Source organism: Ovis canadensis, chromosome 24, assembly GCF_042477335.2.
Source record: "Ovis canadensis isolate MfBH-ARS-UI-01 breed Bighorn chromosome 24, ARS-UI_OviCan_v2, whole genome shotgun sequence".
NCBI classification, from domain to species: Eukaryota; Metazoa; Chordata; class Mammalia; order Artiodactyla; family Bovidae; genus Ovis; species Ovis canadensis.
Window position 1 is genome coordinate 23,852,727 of NC_091268.1, and position 20,149 is coordinate 23,872,875.

General features: G+C 43.1%; 1 protein-coding gene across 2 annotated transcripts in view; it reads right to left on the reverse strand.

Annotated features, from left to right (window-relative positions):
- The window catches only part of GRIN2A (glutamate ionotropic receptor NMDA type subunit 2A), a 433,676-nt gene that overhangs the window by 123,581 nt on the left and 289,946 nt on the right, over positions 1–20,149 (reverse strand). For both annotated transcript variants that reach the window (XM_069569483.1, XM_069569485.1), the window contains one exon: positions 13,278–13,392. In XM_069569483.1, coding sequence (XP_069425584.1) covers positions 13,278–13,392 — 115 coding nt within the window. The remainder of the gene's footprint in view (positions 1–13,277; positions 13,393–20,149) is intronic.

Consider the following 20,149-nt stretch of genomic DNA (forward strand, 5'->3'; position numbering starts at 1 on the left):
AAGCTCCTGAATTTCTCAGGGTCTTATCCCCTACACGGGGTTTCCCTGGTGGCTCAGATGGTAAAGAGTCTGCCTGAAATGCAGAGACCCAGGGTTCGATTCCTGGGTCGGGAAGATCCCGTGGAGAAGGAAATGGCAACCTACTCCAGTATTCTTGCCTGGAAGATCCCATGTATGGAGGAGCCTGGCAGCCTCCAGTCCATGGGGTCAGAAAGAGTCGGACACAACTGAGCGACTAACGCTTATCCCCTACATGTGTAAAAGAGAACAGTAGCATCTGCATCATAGTGTTTATCTGAGGATTAGATAGTTAATATATTTGAACGCTTAGCACCCTGCATGGTATATCATCAGTACTGAACAAGTGTTAGCTATTACTGCTATTATTTTTATGTTGTTCTCCCATTTGGCTCCTCAACAATACTCCCAAGATGACTCCCCAAAATAAAACCCCACAGCCTATAATTCAAATTCCAGCTGGTCCTTCATTCCTATACTTTCCCTTTGAACAATCTGTATTCACTTTCTATTGTCATCTAACAGATTACCTCAAACATAGCCACTTGAGACAATGCCCCTTTATTACCTCACAGTTCTGTAGGTCAGAAGTTCACCCAGGCTCAGCCGGGTTCTCTGCTCGGGATCTCATGGGGCCAAAACCAAGCTGTGAGCCAGCTGGGCTCATAGCTGCAGGATCTGGGAAAAATGCACTTCCAGACTCACTCAGGTCATTGGCAGAGTTCAGTTCTAGAGGCTGTAGGACTGAAGTTCTTGTTTCCTTGCAGGCTGTTGGTCAGAGTCTAAACTCAGCTCCTAGTGGTCATTTGCACTCCCTGTCATGTGGTCCCCTCAGTCCTCAAATCCATTCCTGCTTGGGCTCAAATCTCTCTGACTTCTCTTGCTATTAGTTTCAGAAAACTCTCTGCTTTTAAAAGGCTGATGTGACTAGGTTAGGCTCACCCTGCTAACAGTCCTTTTGATGAACTCAGAATCAACTGAAAACCTTCTTTTGCTACCTAACATAACAATCACAAAAGGCATGTCTCATCATATTCACTTTCCAAGAGAGGATCACAGAAGAGTGAGGGTCATTGGGAGTCATTCTTAGAATCCTGCCTACCATACAAGGCAGAATGCTTCAAACTCACTGAACTCTTCCTCAAATGAGCCTTGAGTATGCTTGCCTCTGGACTTTGGCTTTTGATGGTCCTTCTTCATGGAAGAACCTCCTTATTATATGTGTCCAGAAGGTCTAATCTGAGACCTTGTTCAAATGAGAAGCTCTCTATATGGATGCCCTTGACCCTCTTAGAGCCTATACATAACAGATCCCTTTTATAAATACCATAGACTTTTAGATTGGAGCATCTTCTGTGGCACATTTCATACTGTCTTGTAGTTATGAGCATCTCCTCATGCCCTATGACCCTCTAAGGCTGGTCTATGTCTCACTGCATCCCTCAACAGTGACTTGCACATAGTAGGTACTCAGGAAATTTTGTTTGATGGAATGAATGTGTGACTAAATAAGGTTTATATACTCCAAATTCAACCATCTCTATTTAAGGGAGATGCTTTTAACTGAAAAAAAAAATCAGTCACTTAATAACTCAATATTTATGGAAGACACACCAGGTGACAGGAACTGTACTACATCCATAAACACCATTTTACTTGGCATTGTTACTGTCCCGCTCAGCAGAGATTACAATTGGTGCAATAAGACACCACTGTTCTTATTTCCTTTTCTTCTGCCCCCCTGCTCTTAAACCCTGCTACTAAGCAGTGTATTCCAAAATAAGAAAGACATACAAAGGCTAAGAAGCAGGAAGCCTCGATAACTAGGATGACCTAGATCAAACGACTTTTTTTCAGGATGACAGAGAGTAAATTCATGTCCTAAAGCAGTAGTTCTACACCTTTAATGGGCGTCGCTAGGGGAGCTTATGACAAAGCAGAATCAGAAATGATTCTTCCGCAGGTTTGAGGTAGTAGTGCTAATATTTTGACATCTTTTCCACGGTGACTCTGATATGGCTATGGGATTTTATTCAGTCATCTTTGGGTGTTCTGTTGAAGAGCTTGAGATGCAAGAACAACATAGAAATAACATAGAAATATAAAAAAAAATAACCAAAGGAATAACAGTACCACACTTATAAGTTGACCATATTAAAAGATGTTCCTCATTTGGAAAGGTTCATGAGAAAGTTCTTTCATTCTTGTATCCATTCTACAAACAGTTACTGAGTCTCAGCTACTGAGTGCCAGCGATAGAATGGCAAAGGAAAAACCTGAAGACGAACAGTATTCCTTCAGTGCTTGTCAGAGCCAGAATTCACAGCTTCATCAATGGACCACCATAGTTTTTCTAAGCAAAGCGAGCACATAGGAGAAGGCATAACATATTCCTGGCCGCGTATAGGCTATGTAAACAATGCACTTCAGTTTTAACAATTAACACAATTGCTCTATCAATTGTCACTTACTGGTGTCTTCTCAATTACAATTTTCCTCCATGATTTCTTCAACATAATCATTGGAGTATGTGTGTGCATATGCCAAGCATAATGTCTCCATAAATACTTCCGTCTTTTAGCAGGATGAACCTTTTGGCAGGTAATTGATACTGTACATACACGCACACACACACACAAGCAAGCACACCCATTAGAAATGTGCACGTGAACCGTGAGACTCAGCCATCTATGTTAAATGTGATGGGACAGTGATAGAGGGGTAGTGGAAATAGAATGATTTATAATTAGCAAGCCCGTCATGAAAGAACTGCACCCCATGTATACATCATGGTGGGTGACAGCCTCGATAGAGCAGGTATCACAATGATATGCCACAGCCAGATGGGGGATCAACCTTAGCTTTTCCTAAGATCTCCTTTATCATATCTGTACTAGGAATTCTTTACCTGTCATCTGCTTCGTTATGCATGAGATTCAGAGGCAGGGTACAATTCCCTACTTCCAGGAGCCAGATTGGAAGGTGGGACTTCAGTAGAATGAAAAAGAAAGAGCACCTGTGAGATGAGATAAATGCTGATACCCCAGGTTCCAACTGGCTGGGTTTGAGTGGAACCTGCTGCATCCAGTGAGAATAAGGAGGTGGTATCACTCTACAGATGGGAGGAACTCCCTTCATTTCCCCTCTAAAATATCCCTTCCCACTACCCGTTATTGAGTATGATGTAAGTATTAGGAACACAGTCTGGGGGTCAGGCAAGCCTCCATTCACATCCTGCTTCCGTCACACGCGGATCTGAACCTAGTCCCTGGCCTCCCTGAACCTGAATTTCCATTTATGAGGCAAGGAAAAGAATACCTACTATAGAGGAGGTGTTGAAATGACTGAAGGAGATCGTGGATACAAACTGCTCAGCACAGTTCTTGATATAGAGCAGATCTTAGTAAATACTGGCTGAAGTCAGCATTCTCAGCAGATTGTAGAGAGGCCCTTGTAAGCACTGAAACAGTGCCTCATGGTGCAACTGAAGAAACACATGGAGGGAACAGACCTTTCCCTGGTGGGGCTCACAGTCCAGGTGAAGATGGATGTGCAAGAAAGCAATTGCAATATAAGCTGTTAACACTCTTAGGGACTAGTATATAGGTTAGTACAAAGCGGAAAGCACTCAACTCACTTTGGATTATCCAGAAGGGGTATCCTTGGCAAAAAGAGGAAAATGTTCAAATAGATAGGATCTGAGACAGAGAATGAGCATATGACAAGCAAATATAAGGGCTTGGGAGATCTTAGGAGGATAAGAATGAAGCTTTCTGTGATGGGACCCAGGAGAATGACCATATTTGGGAGAGGAAGATGATGACTTTGGTTTTGAATAAGAAAAAAGTTGGAGGGCTATGGGCTGTCCATGTTAGGGTGTCCAGGTGGCAAGTCTGGTAGACCAGGAGATATCTGGGCTGGAGGCAAGGACCTGGGAGTTATCACAGTGAGGAAAGCAGCTGAGACCAAGGGCACCAAAAAGAACGCAGCCAGAGGGGTCAGACTGAAGGGGGCAGTGGATGCATGAGAGATGGGAGACAGACCCTCAGTTTAAGAAGAGGTAATCATGGGTCTCCCTTCTGTCTTCTGGGGCATCTCTGTTGTCCTCAATTAGCTTCCCTGGTGGCTCAGATGGTGAAGAATCTGCCTTCAGTGCAGGAGACCAGAGTTCGATCTCTGGGTCAGAAAGATGCCCTGAAGAAGGGAATGGCTACCCATTTCAGTATTCTTGCCTGAGAAATCCCATGGACAGAGAAGCCTGGTGGACTACAGTCTGTGGGGTCACAAAGAGTCATACACAAATGAGTACGCACACACATAAAGCTTGTCTGTCTGTATGTTACATTGATATGCACACATATTTTCATTTTAAATCTGGTATAACCCTAAAATGGTAAACGGAATTATTTCCAAAGGATTTTTTCAAGTAGTTAATAAGAAAGTGATTCAATGTGGAGAAATCTAATCTATTACTCAGTGTCCCTACCCTCAAGAAGACTTCCCCAAATAAGTCCACCCCTTTCTCCCTGGAGATGGCTCAGTCATGAGCTACTCGGGGGGAGGGGGTTGTTTCCTACCTATCTTTGTCCCCGACCCCGGTGCAGATGAAATGTTGGCCACCGAGTTGGCCCACAGAGGGTACTGACTGTATTGGCCCAGGGTGCCAATTGGCTTGTATCCAGGATATTATTTTCAAGCACCTCTGGGCTGCAATACTTTGGCCACCGGATGTGAAGAGCCAACTCATGGGAAAAGACCCTGATGCTACGAAGATTGAGAGCAGGAAGAGAAGGGGACCACAGAGGATGAGATTGGTGGGATGGTATCACCGACTCAATAAACAGGAGTTTCAGAAAACTCCTGGAGATAGTGAAGGACAGGGAAGCCTGGCATGCTGCAGTCCACGGAGTCACAGAGTCGGACACAACTGAGCGACTGAACAACTGGGAAGGCTTGAACTCATTATGCTCCAATGCAGAGCAAAGCCATTGGAAAGGGGGAGAGAAGCAAAGGGCGTGGAGGTTCCAGTGTGCTGGAGGGAAGTCTGCTCAGCCCTGAGCTCCATGTCTGCTGAACACAAGCAGGCTGTGCAAGGCATCGGAACCGTCCACCCCTGCTGCACACAAAGCCCCAGCATAAAGCCAGTGTCCCTCTAAGGGCTTGTCATGTTGTCCAAGACACCCTCATTACATGCTACTGCCTCCAGGGACGCTACTGGATGACCTCGGAGATGAAAAGAAATCTCCTCTGAGTCCCAGACTAACAGCTACCCCTTTCTGCAGGCCTTGCCCTCTGCTGACCTGCCTTATCAGACGATGCTGCTGGGGAGGGCTTGCAGGGTAACATGATGGGTATTTACCTGCTCCACTGGCTTCCTCTTTCTTCAAGACAGAAGCACAAGGAGCTATTTCTGAAGCACTGGATCCCCTGAGCGCCAGAGAACAGAGCAACTACAGGAAGCATTTGTTCATTCTAAGCTTGACTCGGCAGCAATTCCCCGAGCTGCCTTTTTCTTTGGGAAATTGCTATATTTCAACAGAAATTTGAAGGAGGACATGCAAACTATTAAAAAGGTATTTTTTTTTTCTTCTGTAGATGGAAATGGAGTCTGTCAAGGGCAGCCTTCTTTTCTGCAGTGTTATCAACTGCACTGCAGTGACCTCCCTTGTAAACACACTTCCTGGCAAACGAGCCAGGTCCAAAGGCAGCAAGGAGAATTCACAGGTGTGAGCCGAGCCTGACCCAGGACTGGTGAAATCTGACCAACGAGAATGATTTTACAGCTCCAAGAGTGATCCTCCAATTGTGTAACTTCAAAAGGTGGAAAAATAACCCCCAAGTGTAAACACCAAAGGCAGACAGGCTTGAGTTCTCTACCTCCCATTATGGATAAGAAAAAAAGGTAAGTTGCATTTTGACTTTCCATTTGCAAGAGGAAAGAAAGGCCAGAATTTGAGGGATGAATAAAAGAAAGTGAGGATACAGGAAAGCATTACAGGAAAGACAAATAAAAAGCATGTTCAAGGTCTCAGATGCATAAAGGAACCAGCTCAGACATGGAGATGTGCGCCACTTAGGACAGTGGGCTATAGGGTACATCAGAGGGAAGAGTGGAGCTAACTCCTGGGGACAGAATCCAAAGCTCTCCTGAAGCATCACCAAAATGCACAAAACCCCGCCCATCCCTCTCCACATACACTAGAATCTAAGTTCAGTGACTCAGAAATTGCTTTCTTGTCTGTTCTGTTCACTGACAGATTCCAAGCACCAAGAATGGCACCTGGCACACACACAGGGCCCTGAATAAACATTTGTGGAAGGGATGAACAAACCAAGTTGTCACTCAGAGCCTGGGTGTATGTACCACATAAAGGACATATTGTGCAAGTGTTCAATTAACAACAGTTATTGTTGTCATCAATAGTACTCATGTCATGGAGTTGAGTATGAAAATTCAGTAAACATCGGTAATTCATTGTACAGGGTATCTCAGTTTGAATGGCTTCAAAACATATCTTTTAATTAAGATACAATGGCAAGCAGTAAAATAATCAAATCTTTTGTGGTGGCTTGATGGATTTTGACAAATGTTCATGACAGGGAATATTGTTATAACACTAGAAAGTTGCCTGGGCATTTTTCCTATTAATTTTCTCCTCCATAAAAACAACCATCATTCTGATGTGTGCATGCTAAGTCGCTTGTGTCTGACTCTGTTTGGTCCTTTGGACTATAGCCCGCCAGGCTCCTCGGTCCATGCGATTCTCCAGGCAAGAATCTTGGAGTGCGTTGCCATGTCCTCCTCCAGGCATCATTCTGATATCTGACCCCACAGACTAGTGTTGTCTCTCCTTGAACTTCATACAAATGGAAGATGATATACAGTATCATCTTCTGCGTCTGGCTTCTTTTGTTCAACATAATGCCTCTGCAATTCATTCACATTGTTGTGGGTATTACAAGCTCACAACTTATTCATGTGTAGCAATCCATTTTATGGGTTTCCCTGATAGCTCAGTTGGTAAAGAATCTGCCTGCAATGCAGGAGACTCTGGTTCAATTCCTGGGTCAGGAAGATCTGCTGGAGAAGGGAGAGGGTATCCACTCCAATATTCTTGGGCTTCCCTTGTGGCTCAGCTGGTAAAGAATCCGCCTGCAATGTGGGAGACCTGGGTTCAATCCCTGGGTTGGGAAGATCCCCTGGCGATGGGAAAGGCTACCCACTCGAGTATTATGGCCTGGAGAATTCCATGGACTGAGCAACTTTCATTTTCAATCCATTTCATGAATATATATATAATGTATTTACCTTGTTGAATATATATATTCATATGTATATTCATATATATATATAATGTATATATCCTTGTTGATGAATCTTTGATTTCTTCCTAATGTTTTGTTATTATGAATGTCTTTCACAAATATTACTTTTGGGGTATATTTTTACATGTCTTTGCCGTAAATACCTAGGAGTGGAATTGCTGGATCATACCTAGGAGTGCTGGGTCATACTGTTCATCACTCAGGCATGTCCAGCTCTTTGTGACCCCATGGACTGTATCCCACCAGGCTCCTCTGTCCATGGAATTCTCCAGGCAAAAACACTAGAGTGAGTTGCTGGAGTGAATTGCTGGAGTGAAACTGCTGGATCATAAGCGCTTCCCTGGTGGCTCAGATGGTAAAGAATCCACCTGCATTGCAAGAGACCTGGGTTTAATACCTGGTTGGGAAGATCCCCTGGAGGAGGGCATGGCAACCCACTCTAGTATTCTTGGCTGGAGAATCCTCATGGACAGGGGAGCCTGGTGGGCTACAGTCCATGGGGTCACAAAGAGTCAGCCATGCCTGAGTGGCCAAACCACCACATGCTCTTAACAACACTTGGTATTGTTGGGCCTTTTCATTTTAGCCAAGCAGAGGGTATGAAGTGGTAGCGCACCGTGGTTTTAATTTTCATGTCTTGGATCATCATGGATGTTAAGCATGCTTTCATGTATTTAATGGCCATTTGACTAAATTTTTCTTGTAAAATTCCTAAGTCAATCTCCCATTTTAATTGTGTTGATTTTCTTTTTATTATTGATTTATAGCAGTTCTTTATATATTCTGGATATGAGTCCTTTGATTCAGATAATTTTTTAAAAATATTTTTTCTGAATGTGTGGCTTGCCTTTTTCATTTTCTAACAGTGTGTATACACGACAAAAGATTTAAATTTTGATGGCGTCGTTTCTTACTTCTACTGTATGCTTTCTTATAGCTCAAAAATATCTTCCTAATTTTTTCTTATAGAAATTTTACATTTAAGTCTGAAATTTATTTTAAGTTTCTGTGTATAGTATGAACTGAGTCAAGGTTGCTTTTGGTTTGTTTTGCTTTTTTTATTTTCTCACTAAGAATATCCAGTTGACCTAGCAGCACTTATTAAAAAGGCTTTCCTTTCTCCCATTGTTGTAATTATTCATCAAAAATCATTTGAATATATATTTATGAACCTATTTCCATTATCTCATCATTATATAAGATATTAGCTAAGAATTTTCATAGATAACTTTTATCAGCTTGAGGAATGGCCCTTGTTTATCAAGAATGGATATTGGTACACACACTGCCACGTGTAACACAGTGGGAAGCGGCTGTACAGCCCAGGGAGCTCAGCTTGGTGCCTGCTGATGACCCTGGGGGTGGGGGGTGGGATGAGGGGGTGGGAGGGAGGCTCATGAGGGAGGGATACACATACACATACGGCTGGTTCATGATGTTGTACAAAGAAACCAACACAACACTGTAAAGCAATTATATTCCAGTAAAAAAAAAAAAAAAGGATATTGGATTTTGTCCAATGGTTTGTCTGCATCTATTGAGATGTTTATATAATTTTCTCCTTATTATGTCAATATGGCAAATTATACTGATTTATTTTTTTATGTTAAACCAATTTTGCATTCCTAGAATAAATCCCACTTATCCATAATGCAGTTTCCTTTTCCAATATATTGCTGAACTGTGATTACTAAAATACTGAAAATCTCTGGGTAGATTTGCATTATTTCTTTTAAAAATATTTGATAGATAGAATTTACAGTGAAGCCATTTAGGCCTGAAGTTTTGTTTCTTATTTTTTTATTTATTTTTTGTTTAAATTTTATTTTTACTTTATTTTACTTTACAATACTGTATTGGTTTTGCCATACATTGACATGAATCCACCACAGGTGTACATGAGTTCCCAAACATGAACCCCCCTCCCACCTTCCACCCCATATCATCTCTTGGGGCTGGTGCATGGGGATGAAGTTTTGTTTTTCAAATGGGAAGGGTTTTAGTTTTGAATGAAGTTTCTCAGGAACCATTCAGATTGGCTATTGGCTTTGTTGATTTTCCTTATACTTTATGTTCTACTTTGTTGATTTTTACGCTTATCATATTCTTTCTCTACTTCATTTGGGTTTAGTTTGTTCTATTTTTTATCCAGTGCCTTAATGTAGGGACTTCCCTGGTGGCTCAGACGGTAAAGCGTCTGTCTACAATGCGGGAGACCTGGGTTCCATCCCTGGGTCGGGAAGATCCACTGGAGAAGGAAATGGCAATCCACTCCAGTACTATTGCCTGGAAAATCCCATGGACAGAGGAGCCTGACTTTACAATTTCCTTTTTATAAAATTATAAGCATTGAAAGCTATGGATTTCCCTGTTAGCATGTCACCAACTTTATTCTTCAAATTTTGATATGTTGAGCTTTCACTGTTGTGGTTTAGTTGCTAAGTCACGTCCAACACTTTGCGACTCCATGTACCGTAGCCCACCGGGCTCCTCTGTCTATGGGATTACCTAGGCAAGAATACTAGAGCGACTTGCCATTTCTTTCTGCAGGCAGTCTTCCCGGCCCAAGAATCGAACCAGTGTCTCCTGCATATCTTCTTATCATTAATTTTTATTTCAGTGCTGCTATGGTCAAAGAATGCACTGGGCGTATTTGAACCCTTTTAAACAGACTTACTTCAGGCTCCAGCATATAGTCTACTTTGGTCACTGTTTAAAGTGCACTGGAAGGAATGGGAACTTGGTAGCTCCTGGATGTAGCAGCACAAGCTCCGAAGCTTCCTCTTCATCATCCCCCCGCAGGAATCTGTCACTGGCCCCCTACTCCAAAGGCAATGCTTCTGTTTGCACAGTCTTGTCGTCTGATTCTAGTTAAGTATAATATGACTTCCACACTATATCCCATGTCTTCCTACCCATAGGTCTGATGTGCCAAGTGAAGACAAATCTGGGGCTGCTAAAGTGGTTCAGAGACATGGCACTGCTTGTCCAAAAAGATGTGATAACAATATTAGTCCTTTTTCCTTTTCATCATCTTTTATTCTGCTTTCCATGCGATTTTGTGATGACTAATTTGGCTCAGATCATGAACTCCTTATTGCCAAATTCAGACTTAAATTGAAAAAAGTGGGGAAAACTGCTAGACCATTCAGGTATGATCTAAATCAAATCCCTTACGATTACACAGTGGAAGTGAGAAATAGATTTAAGGGTCTAGATCTGATAGACAGAGTGCCCAATGAACTAAGGATGGAGGTTCGTGACATTGTATAGGAGACAGGGATCAAGACCATCCCCATGGAAAAGAAATGAAAAAAGCAAAATGGCTGTTTGAGGAGGCCTTACAAATAGCTATGAAAAGAAGAGAAGCGAAAAGCAAAGGAGAAAGGGAAAGATATAAGCATCTGAATGCAGAGTTCCAAAGAATAGCAAGGAGAGATAAGAAAGCCTTCCTCAGAGATCAATGCAAAGAAATAGAGGAAAACAACAGAATGGGAAAGACTAGAGATATCTTCAAGAAAATTAGAGATACCAAGGGAACAGTTCATGCAAAGATGGGCTCGATAAAGGACAGAAATGGTCTGGACCTAACAGAAGCAGAAGATATGAAGAAGAGGTGGCAAGAATACACAGGAGAACTGTACAAAAAAGATCTTCATGACCAAGATAATCACAATGGTGTGATCACTCACCTAGAGCTAGACCTCCTGGAACGTGAAGTCAAGTGGGCCTTAGAAATCATCACTACGAACAAAGCTAGTGGAGGTGATGGAATTCCAGTGGAGCTATTTCAAATCTTGAAAGATAATGCTGTGAAAGTGCTGTGCTCAATATGCCAGCAAATTTGGAAAACTCAGCAGTGGCCACAGGACTGGAAAAGGTCAGTTTTCATTCCAATCTCAAAGAAAGGCAATGCCAAAGAATGCTCAAACTACCACACAATTGCACTCATCTCACATGCTAGTAAAGTAATGCTCAAAATTCTCCAAGCCAGGCTTCAGCAGTACGTGAACTGTGAACTTCCTGATATTCAATCTGGCTTTAGAAAAGGCAGAGGAACTAGAGATCAAATTGCCAACATCCACTGGATCATGGAAAAAGCAAGAGAGTTCCAGAAAAACATCTACTTCTGCCTTATTTACTATGCCAAAGAATTTGACTGTGTGGATCACAATAAACTGTGGAAAATTCTGAAAGAGATGGGAATACCAGACCACCTGACCTGACTCTTGAGAAATCTGTATGCAGGCCAGGAAGCAACAGTTAGAACTGGACATGGAACAACAGACTGGTTCCAAATAGGAAAAGGAGTACTTCAAGGCTATATATTGTCACCCTGCTTATTTAACTTATATGCAGAGTACATCATGAGAAACGCTGGACTGGAGGAAGCACAAGCTGGAATCAAGACTGCCGGAAGAAATATCAATAACCTCATATACGCAGATGACACCACCCTTATGGCAGAAAGTGAAGAGGAACTAAAAAGCCTCTTGATGAAATTGAAAGTGGAGAGTGAAAAAGTTGGCTTAAAGCTCAACATTCAGAAAATGAAGATCATGGCATCCGGTCCCATCACTTCATGGGAACTAGATGGGGAAACAGTGGAAACAGTGTCAGACTTTATTTTTGGGGGCTCCAAAATCCCTGCAGATGGTGACTGCAGCCATGAAATTAAAAGACGCTTACTCCTTGAAAGGAAAATTATGACCAACCTAGATAGCATATTCAAAAGCAGAGACATTACTTTGCCAACAAAGGTATGTCTAGTCAAGGCTATGGTTTTTCCTGTGGTCATGTATGGATGTGAGAGTTGGACTGTGAAGAAAGGTGAGTGCTGAAGAATTAATGCTTTTGAACTGTGGTGTTGGAGAAGACTCTTGAGAGTCCCTTGGACTGCAAGGAGATCCAACCAGTTCATTCTAAAGGAGATCGGTCCTGGGTGTTCTTTGGAAGGAATGATGCTAAAGCTGAAACTCCAGTACTTTGGCCACCTCATGTGAAGAGTTGACTCATTGGAAAAGACTCTGACGCTGGGAGGGATTGGGGGCAGGAAGAGAAGGGGACGACAGAGGATGAGATGGCTGGATGGCATCATCGACTCGATGGACATGAGTTTGAGTGAAGGAGTTGGTGATGGACAGGGAGGCCTGGCGTGCTGTGATTCATGGGGTCACAAAGAGTCAGACACGACTGAGCGACTGAACTGAACTGAACTGAATTTGAGAGCTGAGAGTTGAGTTATGGGGGAAGAGGAATGTCACTGGGCCAGATGTTGCCACTATACCCACAGGGTCATCTCCAAACTCCCTATGAAGTCTCTCCTCTCTGACTCAGGACACAGTTTGCATGGTACATTAGATAAGCTTTTCCTGTACACTGAGTTTTTATATTTTTTAATAGTTAACATACATGCACTGGAAAATGTGCTTTACAAGAAACAGAACATCCCTCTCCAACCCATGACTTGAAGAATGGATATGTTTAAGTTTTGGAATTGATTGGACTCAAAGCAAAAGACCAAACAAATGAAGATATAGGGGGTTCACTCATAGGGCCAAATGTGTGACTACGGTACCAAGTTACGAGGCTTAGACAAACTGGTGTGATCACTGCCATAGAGTCAAGACTTGCTAGTGTAATGATGCGAACCAAACTTCACTGACTTTAAATTATTCCAAGTCTTTGCAGGATGCTCCCTGCTCAGATCTGTGAACCCAGTGCAGAGAGCAACACACAACTGCCCGAGCTCACGCAGAGAAAGCACCTCCATCGCGCCTGACAGTATCTGTCTGTCTTGTTCCCAGTGGGGCCCTGAGATGGCATCTGGAGCCACTTAGGGGGAAACACTTTGGGAAAAGGAGGAGTGTGAGCCCTCTTGTTGCCCATCCTCTCCTGCCTCCCCTGTATTCGGCACATGGAAGGATGCTCACCTTTTCCCATTCACGGTCCTTGTTCAGCACGATGACCACCAGTCTGGGATGCACCTGGTAGCCTTCCTCAGTGAAGGACAAGTCTTTGCCATCCCACGTCACATTGACCATAAATCTGGAGAAAGGAAGAGAGAAAGACAAATGTTTAGGGAAAAATCTAAGAGGTTTCAGACAAATGAGCGGATGCCACCATCCGTGTAACGCTGAGAAGGTGTAAACTCTTTGCCAGCAGCCTCTACCTGTGGAAGTATCAGTACCTGTGCAGGCTCTGCTAATCAGTACCTGTAATCACTCCCAGACTCCCATAACTGGTTGCAATTAACAGATGAGTTGGAACATTTTTGTTCTGTCATACTACAGACCTTTGTTCAATGATCTTCTAACAAGAGGATCTGAAAGCATCTTAAGCTACTTTAAAGGAAACTGCTTGCTCACAAGCCACATGGTATACAACATCAAAGAAATTATATCCCATTAATTCATTATTTGTTCAACTAATATTTATTAAATATTTGCTGCATGCCAGCAATCAGCTGGTTGGCTGAGGATAAACAAGAAAACAGACATGATCCCTGCTCTCCAGAAGCTTATAGTCTAAGAGAGAGGACAGGTATTAATTGGTTAATCACAGATATATGACCAGTGTTGGGCTTCCCAGGTGGCTCAGTGGTAAAGAAACTGTCTGCAATGCAGGACACGTGGGTTTGATCCCTGGGTCAGGAAGATACCCTGAAGAAGGAAATGGCAACCCACTCTAGTATTCTTGCCTGGGAAGTCCCATGGACCGAAGAGCCTGGTGGCCTGCAGTCCATGGGGCTGCAAAGATTCAGACGTGACTTTGTAACTAAACAACAACAGACGACAAGTGTTACGATGGCGGGGGTAGGGGTGTATGTGCTCCGTGAAAGTGAAATGGGGCTCAGACCAGGCTCTTAAAAGGAAGTGCAGCTTGACCTGAAGAATGAGGCAGCATTAACTAGATAAGAAAAGACATAAGCACACTCCAAGCAAAAGGCAAAGCATGGGCAAAGGTCCTGTGGTAGTGCTTACCGAGGACTGAGTGTAAACCACTGTGGCTGAAGCAGAGAGAGCCAAGGGACTGTGGGGTGTGGTGTGGGTGAGAAGGTGAATGCGGCAGACAGTGCAAAGCTTTTCAGGCCATTTAGGCAGTTCTGTCTTTGCTTGAAAACAATAGAAGGACATCGAAGATTTTAACCAGTGATATAATCAGACTTGAAGGTTGTGTAGAAAACAGGGCTGCAGAGGACCACAGTGAGTATGGGGGACCAATTACAGCGCTCTTATTAATCCAGGTCAGAGATGATGCTGGCTTTGACCCCAAAAGAGGAGGGGAAGGAAGAGCAGGAGCCGTAACACACAGGACCAAGTGGAGAAGTTTTAAGCAGGTATTTAGGGATAGGTCAGATGTGAAGGTAGAGGAGAGAAGCGTCATGAATGGGTCTTCAGTGTCTGCCCTGTACAACATCCATCCGTTATCTTTATCACAAGGGAGGCTTGTCTGTCTCACGATACTCCGTCTCCAACCCTCCCTCCTCAAAACCACTTGCCTGTAGCCAGGCTCAGTGCTGACATGAAGTAAGACAGGATTTGGGAGGGAAGGTTCTCAGGGATTCACATTTCCTTTTCAGCTTGAGAAAACTGTGACGCTGTTAAAGATGTCCAGAAAACGTAGCACTTAGGAGATAGTCAGCAAATGTAGTATGGTGGTTAAAAGCAATCAAACACCCCCAGAAAGGCAGGGTATCTCAAATCTGCAGCATTTTCTTGCTTTATATTCCCTTAACAACAAAAGCAGCTAAAGAAGTAAAATACCAAGGAAGGGGACTAGACTATATAAATAATTCCACGTAGAGTGACTGGCCTAATTGATCACATGTCTGCCACTGGGCAGCCACAGTGCATAAGACCCGACTGTGTCCTCTGGGGAAAGACTCAGGTCTCCAAGGTGAAGAAAGTGGGGGAAAGGCAAAGAACATTTCTGTGTATCCATTCAAAGGCCTCTTAGAGTCCTTAAAAAATCATGTTTTTCAAGAAAAGTTAATGGCATGAAGATAATTCTCACTACTTACTGTTAAACAAGCAGAAACGAAGATAAAAATAGGGTTTGTCTATGCATGGAAAGATTCCAGGTACTTTCTATTTTCTTTTGTGTTATCTTTGTACTCTTGAAATTTTCTGCAAATACTTTTTATTTTTAACAAAGATACTCTTTGTTTAAACACAGAAAAAAAAAATGAAACACTGCTATTCTGGAAGAGGCAAAGAGCAATCACCATCTTATTTGGTACATCTGATCATTTCCTAGGAGGATAATTTACGGATTCAACAACTATTTACCGAATGTCTATCATGTGCCAGGCCTTACAGAGAGTCCTATAAATACAGAAATAGAAAACACAGTGTCCATCCCACCCCTTCCATTCTCACAATTCAGTGACATAGACACGCAAACATTGCTAGCACGTAGAAGGCCACTCGTGTACTGGTGCTCTGTAAATAGGAGAAGTCGTGAGAACGTAGAGGGAGGGTCTCTATTGTGAGCTCCGTGACATAGGGAGGGCTTCCATGGGAATCTTCAGGGCGAAGGGGTTGACGAGAGGTGGGGAAGAATATTCAGAGCAGAGGAGTCATCTTCAACAAAAAAAGAGTCAGCAAAGGAAGTGACACGTGCTATGGGACATAGGAAATATCTTAGTTAGAACAACAGGCAGTGGGGATGTATCCACAGAGCTTCTCTGAAGCCAGACCATAGGGGCCATAAGCGTCTGGATTTTGTTCCGAAGGACGTGAGGATCATGGAAGGTTTTGAGGGGAGGAGTGACTCACTGCACATAGGAAACTGCAAAGCCAAGGGTGTAGACCCATGAATCATCCTGATGGGACACTGCCCATGGAGCTTCAGCATAAAAACTACAAAGCCCACTAGTGGACCTCATCTGGGCTGGCAAAAAAAATCCATCACCAAGTCAATCTGTATCTGCTGTCTAAAACTCACAGGCCAGCTGATTCACTGAGGGGTTTTGCTTGTTTAAAATGTAATCCAATAAGCTCTCAAGCCAAATTTTGATTATACAATAACTTGAGGTAACTAGAGCTCGTGTTCAGTCTACCTAATGCCCCACAGGTAAGTGAAACTGAGAAATTGAGTCCATCAACAGAGCTTTGGAAATACCCAGCTCATTCTGTGTTTGGAAAAGGCGGAGCAGCGGACGAATCCTTTGGGTTTGACTTGGACACCTGGCCCAGGGGAGAGCCATTTACAGGGTTATGTTGTGTGAATGGATGTTGCTGTCACCGCTTTAATCTAGGAGCTGGCATGCCCTGTTGAGCACCTGCTCTTCTTCCGATTTGCCAGTTGAATGTACTTAAATCTCTCTTCTTTCATTCCCCACTTGTGTTTTCCCCACTTGTTCCCTTGCCTCCCATTTAGTAGTGAAATCAGATGGAATTAGCAGGGACATTATTTAGATGCAATCTCTCTTCTTCAGATTATATGGAAACAACTGTATGGAAATTCTAACACTCCAATTGTTCTCTGTTCCTTTAAGATTCAATATTCTGGGCCAATGAGTCCGTATACTCAGTGTTTATATTATCTACCTTCCTGCCTTCCTTTCTTTCTAGCTTTCTTCCTATTAAGAGTCTTCTGTCCCTTGGGAGGGGAAAAAGCCCTCTAACAGAATTTCTTTTGCTCAACAGTAATTTCATTATGAAGTTGGTAGGGAACAAGTACCTATTACCTTCAATTCCACCATCCAATTTCTAGGAAGGACAATCCATATTTCCGCAGGCTTTCTTCCCACTTAAGCTTACTCTAAAGAAAAATTCTTTACCCAGGGAAAAAACATTCTACACCCCACTGCTTGGTCCCCATTAACACCTGCTGGGCACTTGTATTAAACAGTAAAATCTTATCACTGTTTTATCTCTTAAAAATTGATTACAAACTTTTAGTGACCAGATACAGTATCAGAAATTCTGGCTGCTGCTAAGCTTCGAATTACATCTTCGATATTTTCGTCGGGAGCAATAAACACAAGAGGACATGCTGGCAAAACGTGGATGTGGGGAAGGCTCTGATGGCTTGCAGAGGAGCCATTTTTGTATTATTATTGTCCGTTGGTTGTGAGGTGCCATTTTTAATCAGTGACATACATAACAGAAAATATGTAAATTATGTGATGCACGTACATCCAAGTTTCCTTTGGTACCTACAGCCTCAGGCGTATGAAGCTGAAGTCCCAGGTGAAAGAAACATTTCTGTTGCTTGTATTTTGTGCCCCATGAATGGTTGGCATATGTGGGTCAGAAATAACATGGAAAAACATGGTGGACTGTTTTACCTACATTATCACCACAAAAAAAGATTGGGTCAGAATTATCAAGTTCTTTCAAGATCTGCTTTAAACAGTAGTCACCAACTACAGGTGGCTGTGGAGCATTTGAAATGTGGTTAGTGTGAACAGAAATGTGCCAAAAGGGCATAACAAAACTGGATTTGGAAGACTTTGTATGAAAAAAAAAAGTATAAAATCTCACGAATAAATTTATATTGACTTCATGTTGCAATACTTTAGACACGTTGATTGCAATAAGATACATTATTAAAATTAATTTCATCTTCTTTTTACTTATTCGAAGTGCTACCAGATAATTTAAGATGATAAATGGCTTACATTATGTTTCTATTGGACAGCTATTCAGGACCGTCTTCGGTGTTTTGTCTTGTTTTCTTAACCAGCAGATCCATCATGAAGGCAGGGACCTCTTCTGCCTTGTTTTGTATTTTATTTCTAGTGCTGAACAGAGTGCCTTGCACACAGGAGGTGCTAAAACAAACAGGTGCAGAATGAACAAAAGAATGAATTGCCATCCAGCAACTGCTGGGATCGAGCCCTGCCTCTGCTGCTCCCCAGCTTCATCTCTTAGGGTTGTACACTTAAAATTCTCTGAGTTTCCAATTTCCTTCTTTGTAAAAACGGATCAGGTTAAACCAAATGAACTAACCATGATGGCTTCGTGTGGTTTAACCTAACAGATCCCTAACTCCCAGGTTTTGTGAGTGGGATTAGCAATAGTTCATAGAAAAACATCCAGTCCAATTTCTGGTACACAGATGTTGCCTAACCTTTACATAAAGCTTCCATGCATTTTTAAATATAGTTTTCTACTCTGACATATTTCCTAACACACTGCCCCAAACGCAACCTTGTTGTTAGTCCCTGCAAAGCCATGCTTATTGCTGCCGTTCCATCCACTCGTCGCCAGAGTGCTTTCTTTTTGTCAAAAGCCAACCATACGATATCTGCTTTTCTCTTTCTGACTTACTTCACTCTGTATGACAGATTCTTGGTCCATCCACATATTGAGGCATATATGTGGGATCTAGAAAAATGCTGCTGCTGCTGCTGCTGCTAAGTCGCTTCAGTCGTGTCCGACTCTGTGCGACCCCACAGATGGCAGCCCACCAGGCTCCCCCGTCCCTGGGATTCTCCAGGCAAGAACACTGGAGTGGGTTGCCATTTCCTTCTCCAATGCATGAAAGTGAAAAGTGGAAGTGAAGTCGCTCAGTAGAGTCCGACCCTCAGCGACCCCATGGACTGCAGCCCTCCAGGCTCCTCCGTCCATGGGATTTTCCAGGCAAGAGTGCTGGAGCGGGGTGCCAATATTTCCAGGGCAGGAGTAGAGACACGGATGTAGAGAACAGACTTGTGGCTCCAGTGGGGGAAGGAGAGGGCGGGACGGAGTGGGGGACTAGGGTTGCCATACATACACTGCCACGTGTAGAGCAGATAGCTGGTGGGAGCTGCTGTCCTGCACAGGGGGCTCAGCTGGGCGCTCTGTGATGACCGAGAGGGTGGGATGGGGGTGGCTGGGCAGGAAGGAGGTCCAAGAGGGAGGGGACATATGTACACTTACAGTTGGTTCACATCTCTGTACAGCAGAAACTAACACAACATTGTAAAGCAATTATACCCCAATTAAAAAAAGAAAGAAAAAAAAAGTCATCCGTATATGGTCTGCATTGTGTCCAACTCTTTGTGACCCCATGGACTGTAGCCCTCTGTCCATGGGATTCTCCAGGCAAGAATACTGGAGTGGGCTGCCATTTCCTCCTCCAGGGGAGCTTCCTGACCCAGGGGTCTAACCTGAGTCTCTTATGTCTCCTGCATTAGCAGGCAAGTTCTTCACCACTAGCGCCACCTGAGAAGGCCAATAAAAAAAAGAAAAAATAAAAGCCATCCAAATGTGGGCTGCATAAGCCTTTACCTATTGCTTAAAGCGCCCCCTTCCTCCAGATGTCCACGCTCGCTCTTTCGCCTCGTGACTCTCCTTTAACTTCCCAAATCTGACCGTTTGCAATGTTCTCTAGACACATTTATTATTCACTATTTCCCTTCAGACTTTAATTCCCTTACAGTTTCATAAATGCCACCATAACCCATTCAGTGTGTCTCAATTTTCAGTTAATTTTCCATCTGCTTTGCTACTTCCCTTGTTTCCCGGGCCTTTCCCCGAATCACACTATCCCTTAAATGCCTACTCAGACTGCTATGCGTGTCACCATTTTTTTCATTTGTCAGCTAATTTACATGTTTTGGAAAACAGAGTCACTGTTTTCTTTAACCTTTTTTCAGTTCTCAAGACACTCTCATTTTTACAAAATGTTTTGGCTCTTTCCAGAGTCCTCCTGGTGGTTTGAAATCCCTTCCATGTGGATGCCTTTCTCAGCACCTTCTCATCCTCCATTAACCCTTCCCTTACGGGCATGAATCCTCTCTTTAGAGCAAACTCGTGGAGCTTTTATCACTTTTAATTCCCATCTCCTGCCCCACGTCTGCCCCAAATAC